This window comes from Molothrus aeneus, chromosome 5 (genome assembly GCF_037042795.1).
Source record: "Molothrus aeneus isolate 106 chromosome 5, BPBGC_Maene_1.0, whole genome shotgun sequence".
Lineage (NCBI taxonomy): Eukaryota > Metazoa > Chordata > Aves > Passeriformes > Icteridae > Molothrus > Molothrus aeneus.
This window is the reverse complement of record NC_089650.1, coordinates 14,354,564-14,378,784: the sequence shown is the minus strand read 5'-3', so window position 1 is coordinate 14,378,784 and position 24,221 is coordinate 14,354,564. Positions and strand designations below refer to the sequence as shown.

Sequence of the window (24,221 nt, the reverse complement as noted above, 5' to 3'; positions counted from 1 at the left end):
GACACCCCAAAATTATCCCGAGGAGGAGCTGGCATTACCTGGGAATGTCAGCACGGGCCATTTGTGGAGAGGCTCAGACAGCAATTCCTGGTGCCAACCTCCCGGAGCTCCCGCACACCCCCAGGTATGTCCCAGCCCCCCAAACCCCTTCCCTTCCAGCCTGGGGACATCATCCATCAGCAGTGTTAAAGTCAAGGGAATCTTCCCTCAGAGAAATGATACCCCAAGCAATGCCCTTCGAGATGCCTTAAAATAAAAGGTTCAAATGCGATAAAGTTTTGTTTGGATGAAGTTTGGAGTTTTTCAGGGAGCCAGCGGGAACCACAGAACTCAAGGAAAGCTTTCACAGGTGGGTCCCACTGGAGGTGTGCTCTGAGGGCAGAAGCAATCCCAAGGTTGTTGTCAGAGCTTCTGGAAAGCAGATGGAACAAAATAAGGCAATTCATCTTCATTTTCTGGTGATCAAGGACAGATGGAGGGCTGAAGAGCAATACCTTTCTCTTCAAACTTGTGTACTCGCTAGTGAATACTGGTTGCATTCTGACATTTAGAAATGTGGGAAAAGAACAAGAGATTGTGCACAGAAAGGATGCTTTTTCTCCCCTCTTTAAAAATTCACAAAAATGACTGGTTTTGGAAACAAACATTTTTCCACTTAAGACTTTCCCACCAACTTCATTAAACAGAGGTACATCACACTTGAGACACCTGTTAAAATAGTACAGAAATACCATTGGCTCCTGCTGGTGGTGAGAAACATGGCGCAAAACAAAATATTCTGTTCTTTACTTCCTCCACTAGAAACTCTCACACAAATTCCTCTTCGTTATTTTTGGGTTTTTTTTAAGTTATTTTTACTACCCTCTCCCTTACATTTAAAAATTTCCAGTAACTTCTTTGGGGGCAACTACACTTTCATTATACCAACCAGTACTGCAGGACAACAACGTTACACCATCTTTTTTCATGGCTTGTGTTAAATACAGTACAGAGAGATCAAATTATGGCCAGCCACATGCCTTTGGTAAAATTAAAAGTCTGGTGAGATCACATTTTCTTTAAACTCAGAAAGCCACATGTTGAACTCATGTCATGTTTTGAAGTTCAATTCTGTACAAACTTCTTCAAAGCAAAGTTAAACAGCTGTCACCCCACGCAAATGGCAAATTCTGAGCTGCTCCAGAAAAGAGATGAAAGGTTTGAACTTCAGAGAAGCTCTTCACATGCCTTGATCTCCATTAGATTTGTGTTTCAGACAGGGGGTAGAAAGTCTAGTAAATATTCACAAACCTACAAGTCAAAACAGTGATACCAGTGATAAATATTTTCAGTTTTTAAAAAACTTTCTGTAGTAACACATGTGGCTCATTTAAGGAACTGACGCTCTTCTCCTTTGAGGCGTTTTTTCCGGGGCTGTACAAAGTCATCATCCGAGTCATCGGTAAGTTCTGGGTTATGTTTTTCACTCTGGCTGCTTGGCTGTACAGGGAACTTTCTCTCAGGATAAAGGTTCCTTAGAAGGTCTTCAAAGTAGGCTTCAAGTTTCATGCCGGCATCAGCCACTTCTGAATCGGGCTGTGGGTGAATGAACAACATCAGTGCACTGTGAAATAGCTTTGGACTTAGATCACATTAGGTCTTTTAGGTACAAACTACCAAAAAAAATTATCACTCATCAGCAGGAATGGCTATGGAGCACAGGGCCCCAAAGAGCACAAAAATACAGAGTGAGGGCAATCTTCCAGCCAACAACCACCAATGATTTTTTTTCTCTAACAGGTGACCACAGAAGCCTCTCACAAAAGCCACACTGCCTGGGTACTTCAAAGCTGTATAAAGATTCTAAAAACTCTTAAATCCTGACTGGGGTGGGAGCAGGGGGACAGAGTTGTGTTGTGTTGTGAAACACAGATATGCCCTCAGGGTGTTAGAAACTTCTCTAGCTTACATATCTTTTTAGAAACAAAGAAAATATTACTTGGTAGATGATGAGTGTAACATGGAAGACTGAGCAGTCCTAAAGTCATCAGCCACCACAGCTACCAGTTTCTTGAAGCAGATATCACCAGAGTAGGAGTAAGTCCTAGCTCTCAGGGTGACTGGATGAGAACCCCACAGAAGCCACATGGAAAAGCCTTTTTTCCCACTGTAATTCTCTCTCATTTTGTGGCCTACTCAGAACCTGCATCCTATTTCACCACATATTCTCTTATGTGCAGTAGGGGATAATAACTATTAAATGCAACTTGAAATCATAAGGGATTCCAGAATGAAAACCCCACTGAATTTAAGATCTGACACAAGCAGGACTAAACCAATTTTTAGATCATAATGCCCACCATTAACCTGTATGACAAACATTGTCCTTTTCTTTAGCTGCTGTCAGGCCATTCAGCTGTGTTTGCTACCACCCTCCTCCCTTTTCTGGAAAGATCTCCACTGCAGAGTTATCACAGCAGTGTCAAATCTGATCTATGTTTTCACTGTTTTTTTCATAATCAAAGTAAGTTTAATACAATAAATTCTTGTGTTGTAAGTTGTACCCCCATTACAGTTATGCTGAAAACAACTAAGCCAACAAAGCTGATAAAGTATCTACTTTCCTAACCTCATTAAATTCAGCACAGTTTTGGAAAATCAGTCTGAAATCAGCCACAAAATCTTCTGGCTTTGTGTAGAATGAATTGGTCACTTCAAGTCTTCTCTTGATGGTTGACAAGTCCATAGGCTTCTTGATTATTCTGTAGTAATCAGGGACCTAAGTGGTGGGAAAAAAGTCCAAAATGCAATCATGTTCATCATTTATTGTTTCATAAACACTTAGATTTGAGGGAGCAGGCAAGATTTAGTCTCATCTTCAAAGTACAACTCAAAGATACAAGAATTGCACTTCTAACATACATGCAGACAGTTTCTGGATTAACAGTGATGTATGACAATTTGTTGGCTAAAGTATAGTCTTTCCAATGCCTATTTTAAAATCAAGGAGAAATACATTAAAAACTCCACTAAGGACATATAATAGAGCAAATGAGTTGGTTTGGATGTTATTTTTAGGTGTAGTCAAATAAGCTCTCTATTAGTTTCACTCTCAAGACCACCATATGAAATAAGTCCTTTGAAATTATGGCAAATTTCAGAGACATCAGTGGTTTTCATACCCAAACTGTGGCTGTAGGATCAAGAGGTTTTTTTTCTTTAGAAGGAATAAGAAAGTAAATAAGAATGAAAATCAGTAGTAATATATTTTTATTTTTTTCTACATTCTCTTAATTGGACTCATGCTTTTAATACCTGAATTTAGTAACACATAACCATAATATGAATAATCAGTTAATCTCTTGTGCCATTTCTTATTATTAAACTCTGTGGAATGTTCTTCAGAATTCTTATTCAAATGGAGGAAAGGCTGCCTAGGAACATACTACTTTTTGATGAACTCTTTCCCCATTGACTTGTCCTTCCCCACTGCCTTGTCATGAAGAACATCTTTTCATCTGATCACAGTGGTAGCTCTTTGTAGCTCTGGACTTCTACTGCACCCAGGTACTGTTTACCATTTTAAACTAACAAATTTCAAGTCAATAAGAAATTCAATTTTGTGTAAGTACTATGGAGTATCCCAATTCTCAAAATCAGGTTATGTTTAAAACCCCCAAATATATCCCAATTTACCTTCTCAGCGATGTAACTCAGGGTATGAAGTCAGCAGTGTTAGAAATTACTTTTCAAAACTACTTTTGAAGTGTTAAGTAAAATCAGTTATTGTGGAATTTTACTTGTAAATCCCCTGCCAACCCAATGCTTCAACTTTTAACTTCCCCCTTCAGACAGTTTCAATAAAACTAAACATGTTTAATACATTGAACGTCTGTGGAATTTGACTTATGATAATGGACTTTAGAATGCCACTAGAAACATGGCAAATATGCTGCTACCATAAAATAGAAGTGAGGTACATACTGTGGGAGGAACTGGATCTTGAAAGGCAGGGCTCATTTCATGACAGTAGAGGTATAGCAGCAGTCTTTCACACTTCTGTGCCAAGAAAAACAGATACCCAAGTAATTCAGGAATCCTACACAGCTTATTTTAAAATCACAAACTACAGAAAATACAGAACTCAGTATTCCCCCTTTTTCTTTGTGTATTCAAATATAATAAACTGGATCTTGAGCCTTGAAAGAGATTCTAAAAAATACTTCTGTGTGATTTTATGCTCGATGATTCCATATTAGCATCTTTACAGGGCTTATAACTTACATTTAATGCAAAATACAAATAGAGCACATGTAAATAATGGTGTGACAAAGTCTGTCCTCCACACACACACAATTGATGGGCAATGTGATCTGTCCTAAGATAAGAACACCAGGTGGGAATTGCAGGAGGAACTCTCTGGATGCTTGCATAATTAATGCATTCCATGGGTGGGGGAGTGGTGATGGCTGTGACTGATCTTGGTGCACATGGGCCCTCAAAGGGCACAGAATGCTCCTGGAGCCTGGGCCAAATGGCAAAGTGACCTCCCGAGGCTGCAGGGCAGCTGCCAGGTGCATCCCACCCCTGGGACACCTGCAGGGCACACCCAGCCCGAGGATGGGAACGCTCAGGTTAGGACAGGGGAGTAACAGGTGGAGATAAAATCCTGATGTAGCTCCATGGGTGCTTTGCTGCTTTGCAATTGTGCTTTGTACAAACCGGCATGTTTTCAACTGACCCTATGTTACAGCCCTTCAGACCGGCTTATATTACACACTGCATTGGCAACATTTAGATCCTGTGTTACAAAAAATCTCATCACAACCACCCACATAATCAGTGCCATACATTGTGAGCCTGGGAGTCTCCATGGTTCTTTCTACGTGTAGACTAAGACCCCAAATGAAATATTCATACACAAGTTGCCAACAGAAAACAGCTAAACACTGACAAAATTTTCTAACACAGTTCAAAATTGCTTCAGCTTTAAGGTTTTAAATAGTAATTTTATCCTTACCCTGCGGTCTATGGGTGCCAAACCCACGGTGTCTTCCAATTTTCTTTTTTCAGAGCTGTGAGCAGGTTTATCACAGTCATATTCAACTTCTGGCTTGGACAAATCCCGACAGAATGTACAGATCCACTCTCCACTAAAGAAGACAAACAGACACATTGAGCTCAGTGAGGGAGCACTCCTTTGTGGAAGGCTTTCCACATATTTCTGGGTAAATCCCTCATCTGTGGGGTGGGTTTCCTCTGCATCTCTGTTGTATTCTTGGTGGTGGTACAAAAGGCTGCTGGCAAAAATGCTTTACTACAGCTTTGTTTCCTTTTAGTGTCACTGGTGCCATTAATGGTGTCCTAGCAGAAAGACAGACAGATGGTCTCTACCTTTGTCAATCCTGAGTTTTTTCACTTGAGCATTTAAGGACAGCACTATGAAAGCCCTGTACAGCCATAACTACAGAGAGACTGAAGAAGTCATATGGGCTGAAGAGAAGGAAAAGTGTTAGTATTATATGGTGAGAACTACATACCCTCTACAAGCTTGATCCTACAGCACATTACTAATCTACAGAGATTACCATAGACAGGATTCTTTGTGAAACTGAAAATATTTCACTCCTTAAAACTTTGAGGTATTAATGATTTTACCAGTTTGCATAAGACAGTACTGGAGATTTAAAGATCAGCATAAGATTATAAGAAAATTAGTTCTGCAAGCTATGTCTACTGATTGTTGAACACTATTTGTGAACTTGAAAGTTTTGAAAAAAAACTCTGAAGAGTCTATTTTTTCACTATAGTTCTCTACAAAAAGAGAAACTGCATGCTTGCAGATAACCACCAGAGGGCTGAATCATCACACAATAGAGAGAATCCAGCAATAACCAGTTATGAGACCAAATGCATACATTTACCCAGAGGCATGTTAAACAAAGTCTTCATAAATGGGAAATAGTTTTTGCAGCACCCTTTATTTCATTTCAATAGTAAGGCAGAAGAATTCATCTTACTGTTTTCTATTCAGAGAGATCCAAAGATTTTCACCATCTGCCAGTTTTTAGCATGCAGTGGTGAATGATGGGCATTTTGCTTCAACAAGAAGTTTTGCTGTCTTAACTGTCTTAACTTCACAGAGTGATTTATGACAGTGTCACCTCTGTGCCTGGACAAGCCTCACAGAAATGATGCGGCAGACACACAAAATTTAATACAGGCTATGACCTAGAGATCTTGAGATACAAGAAATCATGTATTAAAATATCCAAGAATCAGAAAGAATGTTGTAGGTTCGAGTGAAAGAAATAAGATGCTGTGGCCCTATGAATCTATGTGGGAACATGTTTTAAACTGAAAGAGGGCAGATTCAGACTGGATACAAGGAAAAAGTTTTTTACAGTGAGGACTGTGAAACACTGGCACAGGTTGCCCAGAGAGGTGGTGGATGCCTTATACCTGGAAACATTCAAGGCCAGGTTGGATGGGGCTCTGAGCAACCTTGTCTAGTTGAAGATGTCCCTGAGTGTTGCAGGGAGGTTAAAATTAGAGGGTCTTTAAAGGTCCCTCCAACCCAAAATACCCCGTGACTCTTTGAACCTATGAAATTACTCTATCCACTTGAAACAGGAAAAAAAAGCAACCACGAAAGCAGCAGACTGCCACCCCTGACACAATAATAACAGAATTATTTTGTGTGTTTGAAGGAACTAATGCTAAGAGACTAAAGTTTGTTTGGCAGATTTAGAGCTGGGAGGAAAAAAAGCAAGCAACCCCACAAAGATGAGAACAAAAACCTGATACATCAGAAGTCAGGCGGAAACTTCACCTAACTGCTCTGGAGCCCAGGAACACAATGCACCTGTAGCAATATGCACCTTTAGAGATCTGAACACCTGCCACCAGAGTGGTTTTTGGCTCTCTTGCCCTCAGACATCATTACCTCAGTTTCCACTGAATGATCCAGTAAAAATAAAGCATTTTAAAGACTTGCTATTGAATATTTAATTTTAATAGAAACAAAGTCTTGTAATGGATAGTTATCTACCTGCTTCAGGATTATTATTTCGTTTCCTTGCCAGAAAGAATATTTATTAATGTAAGTGCTTACTGTAACCTTACTGGGTTTTCCTTATGGCATAAAACTGTAATGTAGCATTGTTTTAATTAAAAAACCCCTGGAAATTGAAGTTTCAAAAAGTAAGAGAAACATTTTTATGTGTCATTTCAACTGACATTTAAGACATACTTCCAGAAGTATGCCTGTTCAGAGTAGCACAGAGATGATCAACCTGCTAATCTAAGTTGCTGTGCAAATGTTTTACACCAGTAAACTATGCTGATATTTAATCAGAAAACCTAATATTTATAAGAGCATTAACCAATGAGCATGTCATGACCACTGTTTTTATCCTTTAATGCAAACAAGCTCATAGCATGACATTTCCAAGCTGGGGCATTAACAAATGCCCTTTATTTCAATCAAAGACACAAATTCCAGAAGCAAATGCCAGTAATGCTTATAACAATAATCTACTTAAGGCTTGATTTTGAAAGTCAAGAAACTGAGCAATGGTTTTGTAACAGCCAACCAAGAAAGCCCAATGCTTGTTTCAATACTGGCTGTTATAAAATATGTCAGTCACGACACATCCCATGCTTGGAGTGTAGCCATGTTTAGCACTGAGGTAATATATTTAATACTATATTAATTCAGATTTTTCCTGTAGACATGTCTTAATTTTTTTTAAAATCCTTATTATGAAGAAATTTAACTAATTTCAGTCACCCTTAAAACATTTTATGACAGATTGCTAATTCTGTGTCCCAGCTTTAATAATAGATGCCCTAGATGTGAGCTTGCTTAATTGTCAAATAAGTGAAGAGTTTTACCAGATTTTGTAGAAAAATATACAATTAAGCTGAAGTTTCATGAAAATTCAGATTTTCTCCAAGTAATAAAACTCCTGGATAAAAGACTTTAAAGAAAGCACTGCTCTTCTTCTGAGACTGGAACTTTTTACCCTGGGTTTCACAATAGAAATCAAATGTCTTCTAGTGCAATTTTAGATGGAATCTAAAAAGTCAATTACCTTGGAAAGCTCATCAATGTAGGGACATGACAGGAAAGATGGAATACTTTGGGACACTTCTCACAGCAGAGGAGCTTCCCTCCATTTTGACATACAGCACACCAATCTTCATTGGGATCATCCTCTTTTCTGCCCTCACCAGCATGGGAGGATCCCATCCATCCTGTTTTCCCAGGGAAGGTGCTCTCCTGCAGTGCCCCTGGCTGGTCATCTGTGCTGTCTGGTGCATCTGTTCTTAGCATGGCTTCCTCAGAAGTGGAATTGTGACTGGTATCCAGCAGCAAGGAAGTAAGTATGGACTGCAGGAAGAAACAAAGGAGGTCAGATTACAGTATTTATGTGAATTTACATGACCCTAAAAACGTGCTAACTGACCTGAATAACAGATTTCTATACCAGCAGCCATACAACTTGCTACATGCATGCAGAAATTAGTAACACTCTATAACACAGGCAAATGAACAAAATAAATTAGCTATGAAAGGCTATTTACTGCTCCACCAATAAAAAACTAACCTCTGATGGCCCAAAAAAATAATATCTTGTTAAGGGATATTTCTGCACTATGCCTAGAAACATTTCCTAGCAGCACCTGAAAAAAATGTCATCTCTGCAAGTTATTCCTGGATTTCCCAGGTTTTCAATGGATAAAAACAATCTGATCACACCATTTAATTTAACTGGCAGTAGGGCTAGTTTGATTTTGAATTTCATCTCTTCCTTTTACTTAGCATTTTAGTTTTCCCCTAAAACAGTTCCCAGCAGAATACAAGTAAATTATTTTAGTCCCCATAAATACAAAATACCCTCCAAAGAGAAAGGAGCTCTTTCCAGCTGCAAACATTACATTCCGAGGCCGGGGCTCCTCCTCCGTCTCTTCCTTCACGACAACGATGGGGAAATCAAAGGTCTCCTCTGATGGACTTGACTCCTGCTTAATTCTGATGGGCTCCAACATAACAACAGGGACTTTGTGTGTGGAATCAGCTCCTGGGGGCCTGCTGGAGGAGCCAGAACTGTAAATGACAGGAAGAGGCAGGAAAAAAAAGGAAATTGGGAGTGAGAACTGGACACCTTTTGTACACTGATGCTTTCCAAGACCTCAGGATGTGAATCCACTTTGTTTCTTTGAATCCTGAGTAGTATTCTCTTTATGGAATGCAACATCCAAGCTTATTTCCTTTGATGTATACTGAAAAAGCATTACCAAATGGGAAAATTTTAATGGCTCCACCATTAAAATTTGAGAATTACTCATGGTTTGACCCGTTAGTGCAAAATTTGCAAAGTTCAGTTTCTTTCAAATCATGCACAAAAAAGCACTTTCACTGGACATTGTAAACTACACAACCAAATAAAGCAGATAAAATAGATATTTATATTATCTTGGGAAACTTTCTTAGAGCCTTGCAGCTCCACCAAAACTTGGACCCTGTCTTTTTTCATGTATTTAGTCCTAACAAGATGAGAATGGACAATCAAACTTTAAAATACCTGCTCATCTTTTTAAATAAAAGTGAAGAATTTAAATCTAACAAAATTAATTCAAGCAGCAGCATATGAAATCACATTTTTAAATGCAAGTAAAGACTCTTCAAACAACCATTTAAACTGTTCATAAGAGTCCTTCACAGAATTTACCATGTAAATGGAATAGAGCAAAAGGTATTCCAGATTAAAAAGCACCTGCATTTCCAACTCAAGTAGGATGAATGTCATCTGATTTTTCTCTGCATGAAAAATTAATCTCATGTCAGATGCATGCTCTAATTTATTGCAACGCATTAACAGATCTGCACTCTTTAAACAACGCTGTGTAAATATATTTGTTCATTAATATTCCATCAGTTAGGGATAAAAACATTTGTGTAGACTCTCAGTAGATATCTAGTGCTCATTTAACTGTATTGCAGAAGAAAATGGTTAATAACCCTCTTTGTAACATCAGTTCCTCAATTCTGGAGTAATTTATAGTTCCACAAGGGCCTTCAATATGCAGCTTTTTCCTTTAGCTGATTTTTCTGAACTTAAAACCTAATTTATAAATGGTATTCTTTCAATAATGCCAACCTAACCATCATTTGCAGAGTCAATACATCATTAGATGTTCTATTAATGCATTACAAATGAAATTACTGTTTTTAGAATGCAAAGAGTGTTCTAACAACCATCTGGCCTGACCTGTTAACAGAGAAGGTGAGACAAATTGACATCTTTATGCATTAAAGAGAGAAGAGACTCAGGCATGCTCTGTCAGGTGGAAGTTACATTTCCTTCTCTCACACTTTCCTTACCTCTCTCTGCTCCCAACACTGGAGGCACTGGGTGAACGAATTGGAGGGTGTACGTTTGTCACACTGATTCCTCCTAGGACAGAAGGATCAGATTAGAACAGAACACAGGCCTGAGATGTGACTCAGAGCAATGCACACGTTTTGGGGAAAATTTCTCCTGCAGTGAGAAATATCTCATTTAATACATTTTCATGAAAGGATGAGAGGCATGAGCTAACAGAGGGAAAGAGGACTAAGAAAGGGCCCATGCATGCAAGGAGGCTGATGGGTGAGTACCTCGCCTGGCTGACCTCTCCACCTGATCCCTGCAGGCTGTTCTGTCTTACTAAATTCAAGCAGATCTCAGGAGAACTGCCAGGAAACTTGGAGCTGCGAGCAGGAAGCAGTCTGGGGGACAGATATGAGAGAGACCAAAGGTCTGGGGCCCAGAGAGCCAAAAGCCTTGTGAGGCAGACTGCTGAGCAGCAGCCCTGAGAAGGCTGAGCGGGCTGTTAGTGCTGCCTGTGAATGCACCAGCCGCTGTCTCTGCTGTCCTGCAGCAATGTGGGAGCACCACACCAGCGCATGAACGCTGCACGAGTGCTCCCTGGGAATTCCCACTCACAGCATTCCCACAGCTCAGGTCAGAAAATGGGAGCAAGGAACAGCTGCCACCAGCATGGTGGGCCACCAGCATGGTGACAGGAATCCCCTGGATCTTCCAGCTCTACCACATTCAGCCACCCATCACAGTAACTTCTCTGGTCATCCTGTGTCAGTGCTGCACTACCCACCCAAGGCACCATTTCTAGTGTGCTGTTACACCCTCTCTCACCTTCTCAAATACTTGTCTCTTACCACAGCTGCTAGGTTTTAATCTGGTGTACACCTGAGAGTGTCACTTTCCTATATATTTCTAGTCAATTTGCTAAAATCTACCCTTTTTTTTTCCTCCCTGTTTTTAAGATCTGGATGCTTTGGATCACAGTGCTAAAACATTATCTCAACTCTACCGCCTACCAGGGTTTTTCTACAACTTTGTGTTCATTTTCTTATTTCTTATGTTTATTATAAAACAGAATTAATTCTGATGTCAGTGTTAACATTGCCACATTTGATTTTTTAATTGCACCACTTAAATAGAAAACTGCACCACATTCAATTACCTGAGAGGCCTGGTGATGGTACTGAGGAATTTGGTGACTGCACAGTCCTGTTTGAAGGGGGTTTTGGTTGATTCTGCTCTACAGTGCCATCCTTCCTTACAGCATTATCCAGTGTGATGTTTCCTGAACAATCAATCTAAAAGGTGGGGAAGCAAAGGGAAGCAGTTAGTGTTGGGAAGGGAAAAAAACCCCTTCAAAACAACAAAAACAAAACAAAACCAAAAAGCCTCTGCCATGCTGTTATTTTGAAAGCAAAGACCAAAATGCATTTCACCAAAGTTTACCCGTCCAAAAGTGAGATGGTTACTTTTAAACATGTAATCTTGCTTTCCCTAAAAAGAAATAGCCAAATCCAGACAGTGCTTCATTTTAAGAGCAGATAATTCTGTACATGCCAATTTTTCTCCACAGGCTACAGAGAAGGCTTAAAGCAAACATGGAGCTTTCAAACACTGAAGTAAGTTTATCTCCATACCTTCTTTGGACTTGCTCACATTAAATACTCTCAAAAAGATAATATGCTATACACAAACTACCCCTTAATCCATGGGTGTTGAACAGGACTGGAAGAAACTCAAAGGACACTCAATCCCATCTGTCCCACATACCCTCTGGACAGGAGCCATGCATATTGACTCAAAATGGAAACAGCAAGCCAACACTTGCTCTTTCCACCATGGCTCAGGCCAGACAACTGAACTTTATTCCAGGGGCTCCCAATGCAGCATTCTAACTTTCCATAAAAGCTACACATTCTGGTTTGATGAGGGGAATGACTTTTTGAAATGTTTGGTTTCTCCCAGTATGTAAGATAATGTTTGATAAGATGTATCCAAAGTGGATGCAGCAGCCTTGGCAAGGTGAGAATATTTACAGCGATTTGGGCCATGTGTCTTGAAAGCATGAACTCCATCACACACAAGCAGAAGAGTTCATAATACTGTCACAGAAACAAATATGCTAAAATGTCTCACAGACTCAGTGGTTTAATGACTGTGTTGTGTAGCTCCCCCTCGAAGTCTGACAGATACTGTGATTCTGTAGCCTAGGTACTCCATTTTAATAAAGAGTGCACACAGTATGTAGGTAAAAACAAAGCATAGATGGGGGATAAAGGAAGTAACAGCAAGCTATGACTAGAAAACCATGACACTTCAGATATCTACAAACCTTAGACCACAAAAAACAGGTTAGGTACTTATGTGGAAAAATAAAACCACCTAAGACTCAAGAACTCCAACATGGACCTCTGGCAAACATGCACCATTCAGAAGATATTATAAAAGAGAAGCTTAGAAGGTTAAGAAATTATGACCTTACTATGCTCTTTCTATCACCAGCTCAGAGGCACATTAGAGAATATATGAAGAAAAGAAGTACCAAAAGGAAAAGACATAAGGAATATATCCAGTATGCTGACAAATAATACCTACCTAAGATAGCTCCTTTAATAAGTGAAAAATAGATTTTAAAAATGTTAAAAATCTACCAGAAATGCCATCAGCAAACCACTGCTATCTATGGACACTGATCAACAAAAGCTAAGCTAACATATTTTTGTAAGAATTTTGTAAGGATCATTATGAGGGCTGCAGACAAATATCCAGCATACAAATAAACATGTCCAATTACAACTTGTAATCCTACTTTTCTTCTTTCTTAGTTGTCCTAACAGCTGTCTCCCAGAATGGTTCTGAGTATTTCCAGCAATGTGCAGGCAACTCTGCAATGTTTATTTCCTAGAACTGTTTCATTTTGACAAACAGAATTTCAGTCTAAAAGGTTTCTATTTCTCAGAAACATTAGGCTTCAAAATAGAATCAGTAAAACATTGCCTCTGTGTCACACTCACATCAGGGAGGGATGGCAGATTATAGGAGCTGCCCACTGGGGAACTCAAATCTATCACGGGGGGGCCGTAATTCTTCCCATCACACCCAGCAGCACTGGTGACTGTGGGGCTGGATGGAGTCGATGTGGAGCTGCTTGCAGTTGAAGGGGTGGATGAAGCTTGTCCACTACTGATCTGCCACTAAAGAGAAGAGACAAAAATCCACAATTCAGCATTTTTTTGCTTTGCAACAGGTCACATCTAACTGAATATACTGATAGAACCAGCAGCTTAGCTCAGGAAGCTGACTTCAAACATAAAATCCTGATTTACTCTGAACTTATGTCATTTCATGAACCAATCTCACAGAAAGATGACAAGTAGTTGAAAACTATGAATAGAAGAAATGAATGCAAATTCTTAAATTCAAAGCTATACCTCAGTGTTAAGTACCTATTAATATTTCATGCTGCATTGACAGTGTTGTGGAAGAAAAGTAATAGTTTTTGTTAAATAAAAGCATTACAGGTAATAGGCTGAAGGCACAACTGCTCCAGTGCTTTACCAAATAAACCTGCATGCCTTGAAGTCTTTGATGTTCCCTTAACAACATAAAGTCATTAAGAATTTGAAATGCTGACTGGATCTCCATCCATATATACATTTAACACCATGATATGAAGTGCACAGTCAAGTCAGACCAAATTTCTTTCTCATCTAGATATATGCAGTTTTCAATGACTTTAATGGAATTTCCTGGCAACTGTGGGCAAAATCTGACTATGCTCAATTTCCTTTTAGTCAGTCATTTTATTTACTGGCCTCTAGTTTCAGAAAGACATTACTGAATTATGAGGTATCTTGAAAGAAAGGCTTGTAGACAGGCCAGCCTTCTTTTCAGAAGCACAGAATAGAAATGACTTACTTTTTATTCTCACAAGTTCTCTTAGATATTGTTCAGCTTTCTTCCATTTAATTGAATTAGTTCTCTGACATCATAAACATTGCAAACATAACTGATATTACCCCACTTTTCAGGTGACAGATTTGTTTGATTCTTTCCTGCTTACCTGCACCCAGCAACTCATGTGGAAACAATATGGTTTTTAATAAAGATGAGCCTTCCTAAACACCAATGTGTTTGCTTCTGCCCCAGTTCAGCTGCTGATCAGCTGGGCATTGATCAGTCTCACTCAGCAGAGGTCCCACAATTGTGGACTCTCTTTTCTTCCCTCACCTGTAAGGGTTCAGATTTGCCATCCCCTGGGGAACCATGGCAGCTCTAGCTTTTCAGTCAAGGTTTTACCTGGCTCCTGGTGAAGTCACTATCATCAACATAAACTGGGATTTTCTGATTTGTCTTCTCACTGACTGCAGTGTACAGACCATAGCCATGCTAAGTTTTGCATAAATGGTCAGAAACCACAGCAACAGCAAGTAAGAGAATGAAACACCTGCACAGCCCACACAGGGGCTCACCTCCCTAATGCTTCAGCTGCTTAGAACTGTCCAAATGAAAGCAACTTGACATTACCTCATGAAGAAAATTATGGGTATCTTGTCATAGAAAAATAATGTAATCTCTGTTTTAATTGAAAAGCACTCTAGAAGTGTAGGATAAAAGATGATATAAGGCACATTTGATGTTTAATTTCTAAATGGAAAGTGAAAAGGGAAAGACACTTTACCTGTTTTATAGCTTGCTGTGCCAAGAATGCCATTTGCAATGGGTTGGGCTTCACTGCTGGCCTTGGTAGGTTCTGATTCTGGGGAAATCGCATCTGTTGTGCAGGAAGAGCTGAACCATTGGGCTTGGGACTATGATTCTGAAAATGAATCAAGCGTGGCGGTGCCTGCATAAAAACAATGAAAGCAGTTCTGCAAGTTAGCTGAGGTCTGTTCTATATTCCACACATTTTTTACTAAATGGTCCTTTCAAACTTCTGAAACTCCTCATAAATTATTTGCAAATAAATACTACCACACCATTTATCTGAATGATCAAAAGCATTGAATTTCAATGTTAAAACCTAGTAGAGAGTTTTGAATTATTTTATTATATGAAGAGACATAACAAGAGCCAGTGAGATTGTTTCCAGCTTTGAAAGATACATGAGACAATCATTGGATGGTATGCAAAATAGATTTAGCAAAAAAAATTAATGACATTAACTTTTTGATCACTTGACAAAACCACAAAAATGTTGCTAAGCACTGTATATGGCTGGATACAATAAGGTTTTATTTTTTTCCAAGAATAAATACAGGCTGGGTGCTACCACGCATTTTGCAAGGCAAGTTTAAAATGCCCACTCATTTCTCAGTAAAGAAAATGTCCTCTAAAGCATCTACACAGCTGCATGCTGAAGATGAGGACAGCTGAACTTATGTATCTAGGTTTAATTGCTTTCCTTTTTTTCATATCTTTATTTTCTCCTTCAGTGCCATGGAAAAAAGAGAGACTGAAAAGAGTGCTGGCTTACCTGATGAGAAGCAGGAGGTTGTTGCATGGCTCCTGGCACTCTTGTGTTTGGCAGAACTGCAGGTCCTGCTCTGCGCTGAGCTTGCTGCCGCTGAGCCATGACCTGCTGCTGCATGTGCTGCAGGCGCAGCTGAGCCAAGCTGATCTGGGTTGGGAACTTGGAGAGCTGGTTGGGAGGTAAGCTGCCTGGTGGCTGCAAGTTTGCTTCCATCACAGGGCTCTTGGGCATATGTGGTGGAGTTTCCTTATCTTCAATTACTAAAGAACCTATTTTAATCAAAAGAAATAAAATCAGTACTGAGGTATGGCAGTTAGCAGAAATGCCATCACACTGTCAGTGACATGCAGCCTGACTAGAACTCAAAAACCATTTCTGAAGTAATTTGTTTCTTTACTCAGACTTTATTTTATTTTTCTTCACTGGTTCTTATATCTAGCTTATCTACAGAAACTGAACATGTCTGATCTGTCTGATCATAAACAAAATGGCCTGAAGGCTGTGATTTCTGAAACTAAATAGATAAACATTATTTGGTTTTATCTGTCACTTAAAGTCTTACAAGAACCCCAGTGCTGGTCTATACAGGTGCCATTTCTATTGTAGCACTTTTCAGAACACAAGGGACTGTACTTCAGAGGTTCATGAAATAAATATACACAAGAAAAAGAGTCCACCAAACACAGGAAAAAGTCAGCTCATGACAAACATCTCAGCTGAGCAGCAATTCAGAGTTATCACCACACAACCTGACAGCTGGTTTCTGGAAATATGTTACACTTTCAATTCCTGCCTCTAAGAAAATTATTTATAAAGAAGGAACTTGGAGAATTTCCTTGCTACCATCCAGTGTCCTCTTGTCTGGGAAAAGGAGCTTGTCTGCCTTGAAGAAGTGTCATAACACTTTTTGCCTCTGACATTGTAGAGAATCACACATTTGCACCCCTGTACACTGAGAGAGCACTTTCTGATGAAAGGCAGAAAATGTCCCACAGGAATCTCACAAAGCCTTCTGCACATGACAGAAAAACAAAAATGCCCACCAAGATAACAGTGGAGAGAGAAAGGAAGCACAACAGTCAAAATCCTGAAAGGCCTCTAAAACCTTTAAGTCCTGCCAAGCTGTTGAGTTCTTAGAGTGCTTATCATTGTGGCTGAAAGCTGTCCCATGGGAAAGGACCTGGGAGTGCTGGTTGACAGCAGGAAACCTTTCTTTGGATAGGAAATAAGGTTAAAAACTGTGTTCCTTGTTTTAGAAGCCAGAAGTTAGAAGTATTGACCAGAAAGCTGAAAGCTGCTATTTTCACCATCACATATACCATTCAAACAAGATACGTTTGTTAATACTTTATCATAGTATTCATAAGTAAAACTTTTCCCCATGCAATGCACTTTAAATGTTTTTCACAGTTAGGGAAATACATTTAACAGAGTAAATGAAGAAATGAATAGCGCAGAGGCTGTCGTCACAAAAAGAAAGCTGCTTTCAAAATAGGATCAAGACACCAAAAGGCTAATAAAAATGTATCATACCTAGATTGAAAATATTCTGAGCCCAGAAGCTAGGATCACAGTGGAACTGGATGGTATTGTTAGTCACTGGGGAAGGATCACACCTTGCTCGGAGGAGATACCGTAGTCGATATGTAATCTAGAACAAGAACAAAAACAAGGGTTTGCGTTTTTTCCTCCTCTGGGGCCGGAGCCATGTATCTGAACAGCACAAGAAACCCAAAAATACACCCCCACACACACCAAACAAAGCAACCAATCAAAAAAACCCACTAACAAAAACTCCCCTGAACAAGCCCCTAGAGAATAGAGGTTAAAGATAGAGAAACTTGTCCAAGCTACAAATAAAGGGGTATTTTTAACATCTTCCCTTATTCCTAACGTAGTTTTAAAAAGAATTAACTACAGCCTAAACAAAAATAACAATTCTTCCCTGTAGAATACATATGCTTCTAAAAACTTGGCCATTATATTCAATGACTTTAACTACTCAGATTTACATAACCATTGATGTTTTTCCTCCATGAATCTATTTTAGCCCATTCATTCTTTCAAAGTATGCCATTTGTCTGGCAACAAGTATGATCACAGGGAATTTTCTTTTGTACTAAATTTAAGTTTTCTTCAGACAGCCAAAGAACAGATTTTTATAAACTGTCTTTGAAAACTCAGATTCACAGATATTTTCAGATTTTCCCAATGCCTTGGTTCCAAAGAACTGGACTGTGATTACACAAGAGAATATTCTACCAAATGCTCACAATTTATCTAGTGCCTAGAAAGAAAATATTGTCCCACAGTTGTTTCACTAGAAATGTCAGGAACTGATATACCAAAATCTAACAGGCACTAATTTTAGAATCACACACAGCAGATCCTGTAAAAAAAAATCAACTTGAGTTCAACTCTTGTTTTTCTTGAGTGATGGATTATTTCCTGGAAAAGAGATACTTGGCGAAATCATCTTAACTGTTTAAAATGACACAAGATTTTTTTTCTTTTTATTTTAGGCAGGTCAGTTTAAGACCATACTCAAAAAAAATTTGACTCCAGATTTTTAAATGACCATGAAAAAACTTTAAGTGCATTATTATTATTATTATTTTGGTTAGAGATTGCCTTAGGATTTTTGTGTACACTACCAGAATGGAGTAGATGACACTACAGAAATTCCAGGCTTTTGTCCTGTTAGCAGTACTGGTCGCACACAGTTCTGCCATAGTTTGCTCCACTATTTTCCTACTATTGTGCACACGTGTTGTGGATAAACACCTGCCTGGTGTTAGTAGTGAACAGTACAGCCTGAGAGTACAGCACCCCAAGCTCTAATGCTGCCTTTAAGTGTGATGGGCATTCCTTCCTCTCTCCTGGATGTGCTGGAGCACAAGTCTCACATGCAAAACTCCTTGGAAATAGATTTTTCCAAATGCCCACAGATGGGTTATCTACTCAACTCCCAGGCAGCACCAACTTTCTAAAGCTCAATCTGTTCTTTTGAAAAATACTTTTCATTTGCTAAGGCTTTCTGGGCTAGATGATCCTTTCTTTCAGCTGCCTAATGTTTATATGATTAAGATGCCTGAAACACAACTTGTTTTCTTACTCATGTAGCAGAGTCTTGATGGCAACACTAAGCAATTATAAACAATATGACTCAGTTTGATGTCCTTTTTCTCTATTCAATTAAAAATAATGACTGGTTGAGGCAGTATAAGGCAGATCAAATGAATTTAACTACTTGAAGTTGATAAAAACAAGTCATATTCTGCTATAGCCTGCAGTATCAATAATGGGTATCAAAAAAAAAAAAAAAAAGAAAAAAGAATAAAGAAAAACCACCACCAAGAATCAACAGCAAATTCAAAGCCAAACAAACAAACCCCACCAAATACCCTGGTAGGTTCTCCACTAACCAATGAGAAAAATAAAGAAAAAAACTTTGTGAACCAGTTTATAGGAATTGGAAAAAAAAAGCATCTAGCACCTTTCCTCAACATTGCCCCAGATTTCTGCTGTCAGGCAAGTACAGTCTAGTAACCTTTGGAAAAATCAAGGTAAACTTTTGGGTTTTTTTTTTTTTTCTTTCAAATTTTCTAGGATTTCTGTCTATCATGAACATTAAGCTTAGTGAGACAACATGCACTCAGACCTCAAGGGTCGTTATAGCAATGAAATATTTAGCTTTGTAATTGCTTGTATGGACAAACAAAAACCTTTGTTTGATTTTTATCAATTTTGAAAGTCTTTCAGTGGGAGATGAATCTGACTGAACAAAGGCATACAATAATATTTACATTAAAATGCTAGATACCAGACACTATCATATACAAATACTGTTTTTCATGAACTCAGATGCTGTAGCAAATATTGTAAAGAAGCACAATGATGATGTAGGCCACACAACATTTTTTGCCAGTGTTTCATGGCTTCATGGTTTTCAACCCACAGAAAAGGAGTTGTTCCTGCTTCTGCAGATCTACAACAGTTCTATGGTATTGTAACAGGAGAGAATGATGACCAGAGAGCTAAATTTATAGAAACATTCTGTATTTATGTTTAAGAGAAAACCAAGACAAGCATATATAAATATTCCAATTAGTAGATAATCATTAAAAATTCTAATACCCTAGTACTCCAGACAAGCATGTGCATGCATATCTGAGTTAACCCTATCTCTGGGTGAATGGAGAGAGCTGTCTTCCTAACCTTACCAAACGTTTACTGTACAACAGTGCTGTGCTGCTCCCACTGGAAACTGCCCATTTGGAAAAATTCATGACATGTTCCAGCTGTTTAGAGAGACCTGCCACTTCCTGTTGTTGCTGCAGAAGTTTCATCCTGTGCTCTTTTGCCAGAGTCTGCAAGTAGAAAAGCAGTTCCAGTCAAAAGGTTCAGCTTACAGTTAAAAGGCATTAACTTTCATACTGGTAATTCACAATGATCAATGGTTTCACTTAGCTCCTCTAAAAAGGACTCTTGCCCCCTGATGCAGCAGCTATCAAACAGAAAAGTCAGTACACATTTACTCAAGGTATCAGGGCTTTCTGTGCTAATTACACATTTTTACATATATTTATATATATATATATGTATGTGTGTGCATCTCTACACACACACACTCTCTCTTTTTACAACACAATTGGAGATATTATTTTTCCAGGTACCCATTCTAGAGAATTTTCTCCTGTGATTTGCTACTGGATTACTGAATTTATGAAAAAATCTGATAAAACACTTTTCATGCATGACATGTGGAATTATGAATTGTAAAAGCATGGAGAAAGAAACTGGCCACCCCTCAAAAACCAAATTTTCCTCCACCAAAAACCCCACTTGCTCAAGTACTTCTATAGGACATCTCTCCACTTTGGAATCATGATAGGACATGCACAGGAGGACTCATGCTAGAAATTTACTGTAATATGAATACATCAAAAAAAAAAAAATAAGATTGAAAGTTTTTCTTTCTTATGATAGAAATGAAATTACCTCCAATTGATGCAGCAGAGCTTTTCCCTTTTTATTTATTTCTACCATCAGTGTAAATATGGCAACTTTAATATCCTGTTCCACCTGCTTTTGATTCTGATTCACTTCAAGAATTCTGTAAGTAAACAGTATAGAAAATAATGTTCTTTAGCTCATAAACCCATCCTCTAAACAGTATTTAACAAAAAATCTGTGGCTTAGACTACAATACTTCTTGTCATATGCAGCAATTAATACATGTATCATCAGATACTTATAGCCAGGAAAATTACTGGGAGAAATAGAGCGAGTAACAGTGACCTATGACAAAATTCATTAACTGGTGGCAAACACTAATGTCATAACTCTGACATGTGCCCCTATTAAATGCTCATTTTAATTGAAATTGCTGATTTTTCAGAGTTTTGGCACTTTTCTGGAATGGTCCATGCCAATCAAAACTGCTTAAATCTAATTTCCATCTCAGGTAGAATGGCACTAATTTAGCTGTTTCTGCAACAGTGCTCAAACTCCTAACAGCAAAGCTTAATGTTATATTGGGGAAACCTCTACTGCAAAGATGAAGGAAGGGTTCAAGTCACACTTGGCATCCCCAGCTGTGCTGATCCTCCCTGGGTACTGCAGCCCCTGAACTCTGCTGAAGGAGCAGCCACAAAGGCTCACTGCAGATTGCATTTTACAGATTTATTTTTCTCCTGGGTTTGTAGTACCCAATGAATAGAGCCCCAAGCATAAAAGTACTACATAGATCTTCAAATACATGTCACAAACATTATGAAAACATGAGTCATAACCTTTCACTTTCTATGAGGGATCTACACTAAGAAAATTAATGTGCTGGTGGTGGGGAAGCATTTAAGACTGTCTTCTACAGTCTTTATTGCATAAGTTGTTTTGTTGCACCCAAGCAATTGCTGCCCATTAAGTCCACAGGCTGAGCAGAAGAATTACCTAACACAGCCAAGCATGCTGAGCAGGAAACAAGCCACTACAGTGAACTTTATAATTCCTCTTGCTGGAAGAATAAAAGGAGGGAGGTACAAAATACAGTAACTTAAACATTTCAAGAAACTACAGTGTATGTAAAGTTGCCTTCTGTCAGTTTTAACCTCAATCTAATACAAACCTGTTATGGATCTGTTTCCCTGTATATTTTATGTACTTTGTCTTCTCCATCAATTTGGTGATTAGTGTCTCAATGATAACTTTCTGGTTCTGAAAAGCTTCTTCTATGAACTGGTACCTGTAGTAAAAAGCAGTGAGGATTTACACATATAAAAGGTGTTATAGACTTGCTAAAGAGCAGAGTGACTTACAAAATAATACCTCTTTATTTAAAGAAAGGGGCTGCTCAAATCTGAAACTTAAATGTCATCATGGAAACACATGTCAACAAATGCTTACATATTTCATTTATAGTACATTTAATTTACAGTCTATTTCCTGTCATACTGGGGTAAGAATTTATGATTTTCATAAATACAAAAGGATATTGTGTGACCATAGCCTAATTTTAGCAAAAAAAAAATGTTTTGTGGTAGTCATCACTTTGAATGTGAAAATGCAGGTAAGCTATTACTTCATGCAGGACAAGGATGCAGAAATAAAAGAGATTGCTGAGCTGGTAGAAGTTGGCAACATTTTAAATCAAGGAACCAAAATCTTTAGCAATTTGAGGAAAAAAAGAGGTGGCACATTATAAAAGGGATATAAATCCTAAGAAAAGAAGAATAAAAGAGGAAGACTGCAACTCTGCAAGAGCAATGTTTAGCCTGTTCCAAGGAGCAAGAGTGGCCAACACTTCTCCACCTACTGACATTCACCTGGTCAGGCAAGCAAGCTCTTTGGGTGGTTGCATCAGGTATAGCAAGCAATTAATATTTAACCAGAGTGCATCTGCCCCAAAACACAACAGTATGTGTTAACCAGCAAGATTTTTGCCTTGTACTCAGAAGTTGTATATAATTCTGCCTTTCAGCTTTGGTGACCAGTAAGAGATGTCCAAAAGAGAACAGCAACACAAAGATTTGAGTGTTATGGTGTTTTCAAAGTACAGTATTAGCCAAACTGTAGGTTAACTCTTCCTCTGAAAGGGGTCTTCACAGAAAAAAGAATTCCCATTTTCTCCATTCAAAATGGTTTGGTAACGTTGTTATATAATCTTGTTGAAGGACAAAGGGAGGAATTACACATAAGTGTACAGTTGCATAACACAGCCCCTGTGTTTTCTAAGGACTCTCTGAAGAGCTGCATAGCAACAAATTCTGACCAAATAACTTGACTGTAAAAAAGGTCTTGTGCTCAAGTCACCAGATTAACAACTGGAAGAATTAGGTTTTATTCTAAATGTAACACACACTCATCAGTCACATTCTTTGGGATACAGTCTCTGTTTTATTGTGAGTTTCATGTCTGAGCAGAAAATTTTAGTTTACACTTTTTCCACCTGACTGTGCTCCATACAGCTAGAACTAGATTGCCTGAATCTACTTCAGGCTACCCTCCAGCAAGCGAGATGGATAAAATACACCCTTTGCTTTGATACCTGTGCTCTTTGTGCTCTAGTAGCTGACAGTCTCTGCAGGTCAGCTTGTCACAGGTTTCACAATACAACTTCAGCTGCTCCTTTTTGTGGTAAGGGCAGAACACTGGTCGCTGACTGGTCACTCCAACTGCCTCTGTGGAATAAAGGAAGATGTTAGGACAGTCTACTGAACTGGTTCAAGATTTGCACTCTCCTGCTTTTCCTTAGATGACCAAGTGTGTATCAGGTCCCTCACTGAGACTGTAACAGCCATAAGCTCAAACTGCAATGTGTCACTCTTCTTGCTCAAGCATGGAGCTAGCACCCTTTCTAATGGAAAATGTCTAGAACCTGTTTTAACATTCTCTCTTCTGGCCTCACAAAACTATTTACAAAAGGAGTAGCCAGTACTGCTGCAGCTGCAAAAGACATGGCAAAATCAACAAGCTCCTTTCTTAAATGGAGATGGTTGACTTAATTTCTGCTCTGTCTTCTTTCTCAGCTCACTTGGTGGAAAGGGGTTTGAGGATATCAAGACATGGACATTCAAAATATAGAACATACAGAATGTAACAACCAAGGGATATGAACTGCCCTTCAGGACCCCATTCTAAATGGGTGAGAGTTCTCATTCAGTTTCTAGTGAGCCAGTACCAAAGGGAGCAGGAAACACCACCAGATCATAGAAATGGAATCTGTTTCTTTAAACAATTTAACTGACAAAGGGTGATTTCCTAGGAGTTAGGTTGGACACTGAGTTCATAAGTATTATCCAGCCTGTAATGAAAACTGGCTTCACACTGCAACCCATCCTTCACTGCAGATCAATAAGGTCTCTTTTCCATATCCATTCATTTATGTATTTTCCAAA

At 38.8% G+C, this 24,221-nt stretch overlaps 1 protein-coding gene across 1 annotated transcript in view; it reads right to left on the bottom strand.

Annotated features, from left to right (window-relative positions):
• Positions 1 to 590: 590 nt before the first annotated feature.
• Positions 591 to 24,221, bottom strand: part of TRIM24 (tripartite motif containing 24) — a 54,539-nt gene continuing 30,908 nt past the window's right edge. The window contains exons 4-19 of the mRNA XM_066549721.1: positions 23,372 to 23,504; positions 21,953 to 22,069; positions 20,827 to 20,941; positions 20,049 to 20,195; positions 17,359 to 17,476; positions 15,829 to 16,094; positions 15,034 to 15,198; positions 13,367 to 13,546; positions 11,515 to 11,650; positions 10,370 to 10,442; positions 8,923 to 9,091; positions 8,076 to 8,374; positions 5,000 to 5,132; positions 3,964 to 4,038; positions 2,609 to 2,758; positions 591 to 1,575 (exon numbers count right to left, since the gene is read on the bottom strand). Coding sequence (XP_066405818.1) covers positions 1,366 to 1,575; positions 2,609 to 2,758; positions 3,964 to 4,038; positions 5,000 to 5,132; positions 8,076 to 8,374; positions 8,923 to 9,091; positions 10,370 to 10,442; positions 11,515 to 11,650; positions 13,367 to 13,546; positions 15,034 to 15,198; positions 15,829 to 16,094; positions 17,359 to 17,476; positions 20,049 to 20,195; positions 20,827 to 20,941; positions 21,953 to 22,069; positions 23,372 to 23,504 — 2,486 coding nt within the window. The 3' untranslated portion in view covers positions 591 to 1,365. The remainder of the gene's footprint in view (positions 1,576 to 2,608; positions 2,759 to 3,963; positions 4,039 to 4,999; positions 5,133 to 8,075; positions 8,375 to 8,922; positions 9,092 to 10,369; positions 10,443 to 11,514; positions 11,651 to 13,366; positions 13,547 to 15,033; positions 15,199 to 15,828; positions 16,095 to 17,358; positions 17,477 to 20,048; positions 20,196 to 20,826; positions 20,942 to 21,952; positions 22,070 to 23,371; positions 23,505 to 24,221) is intronic.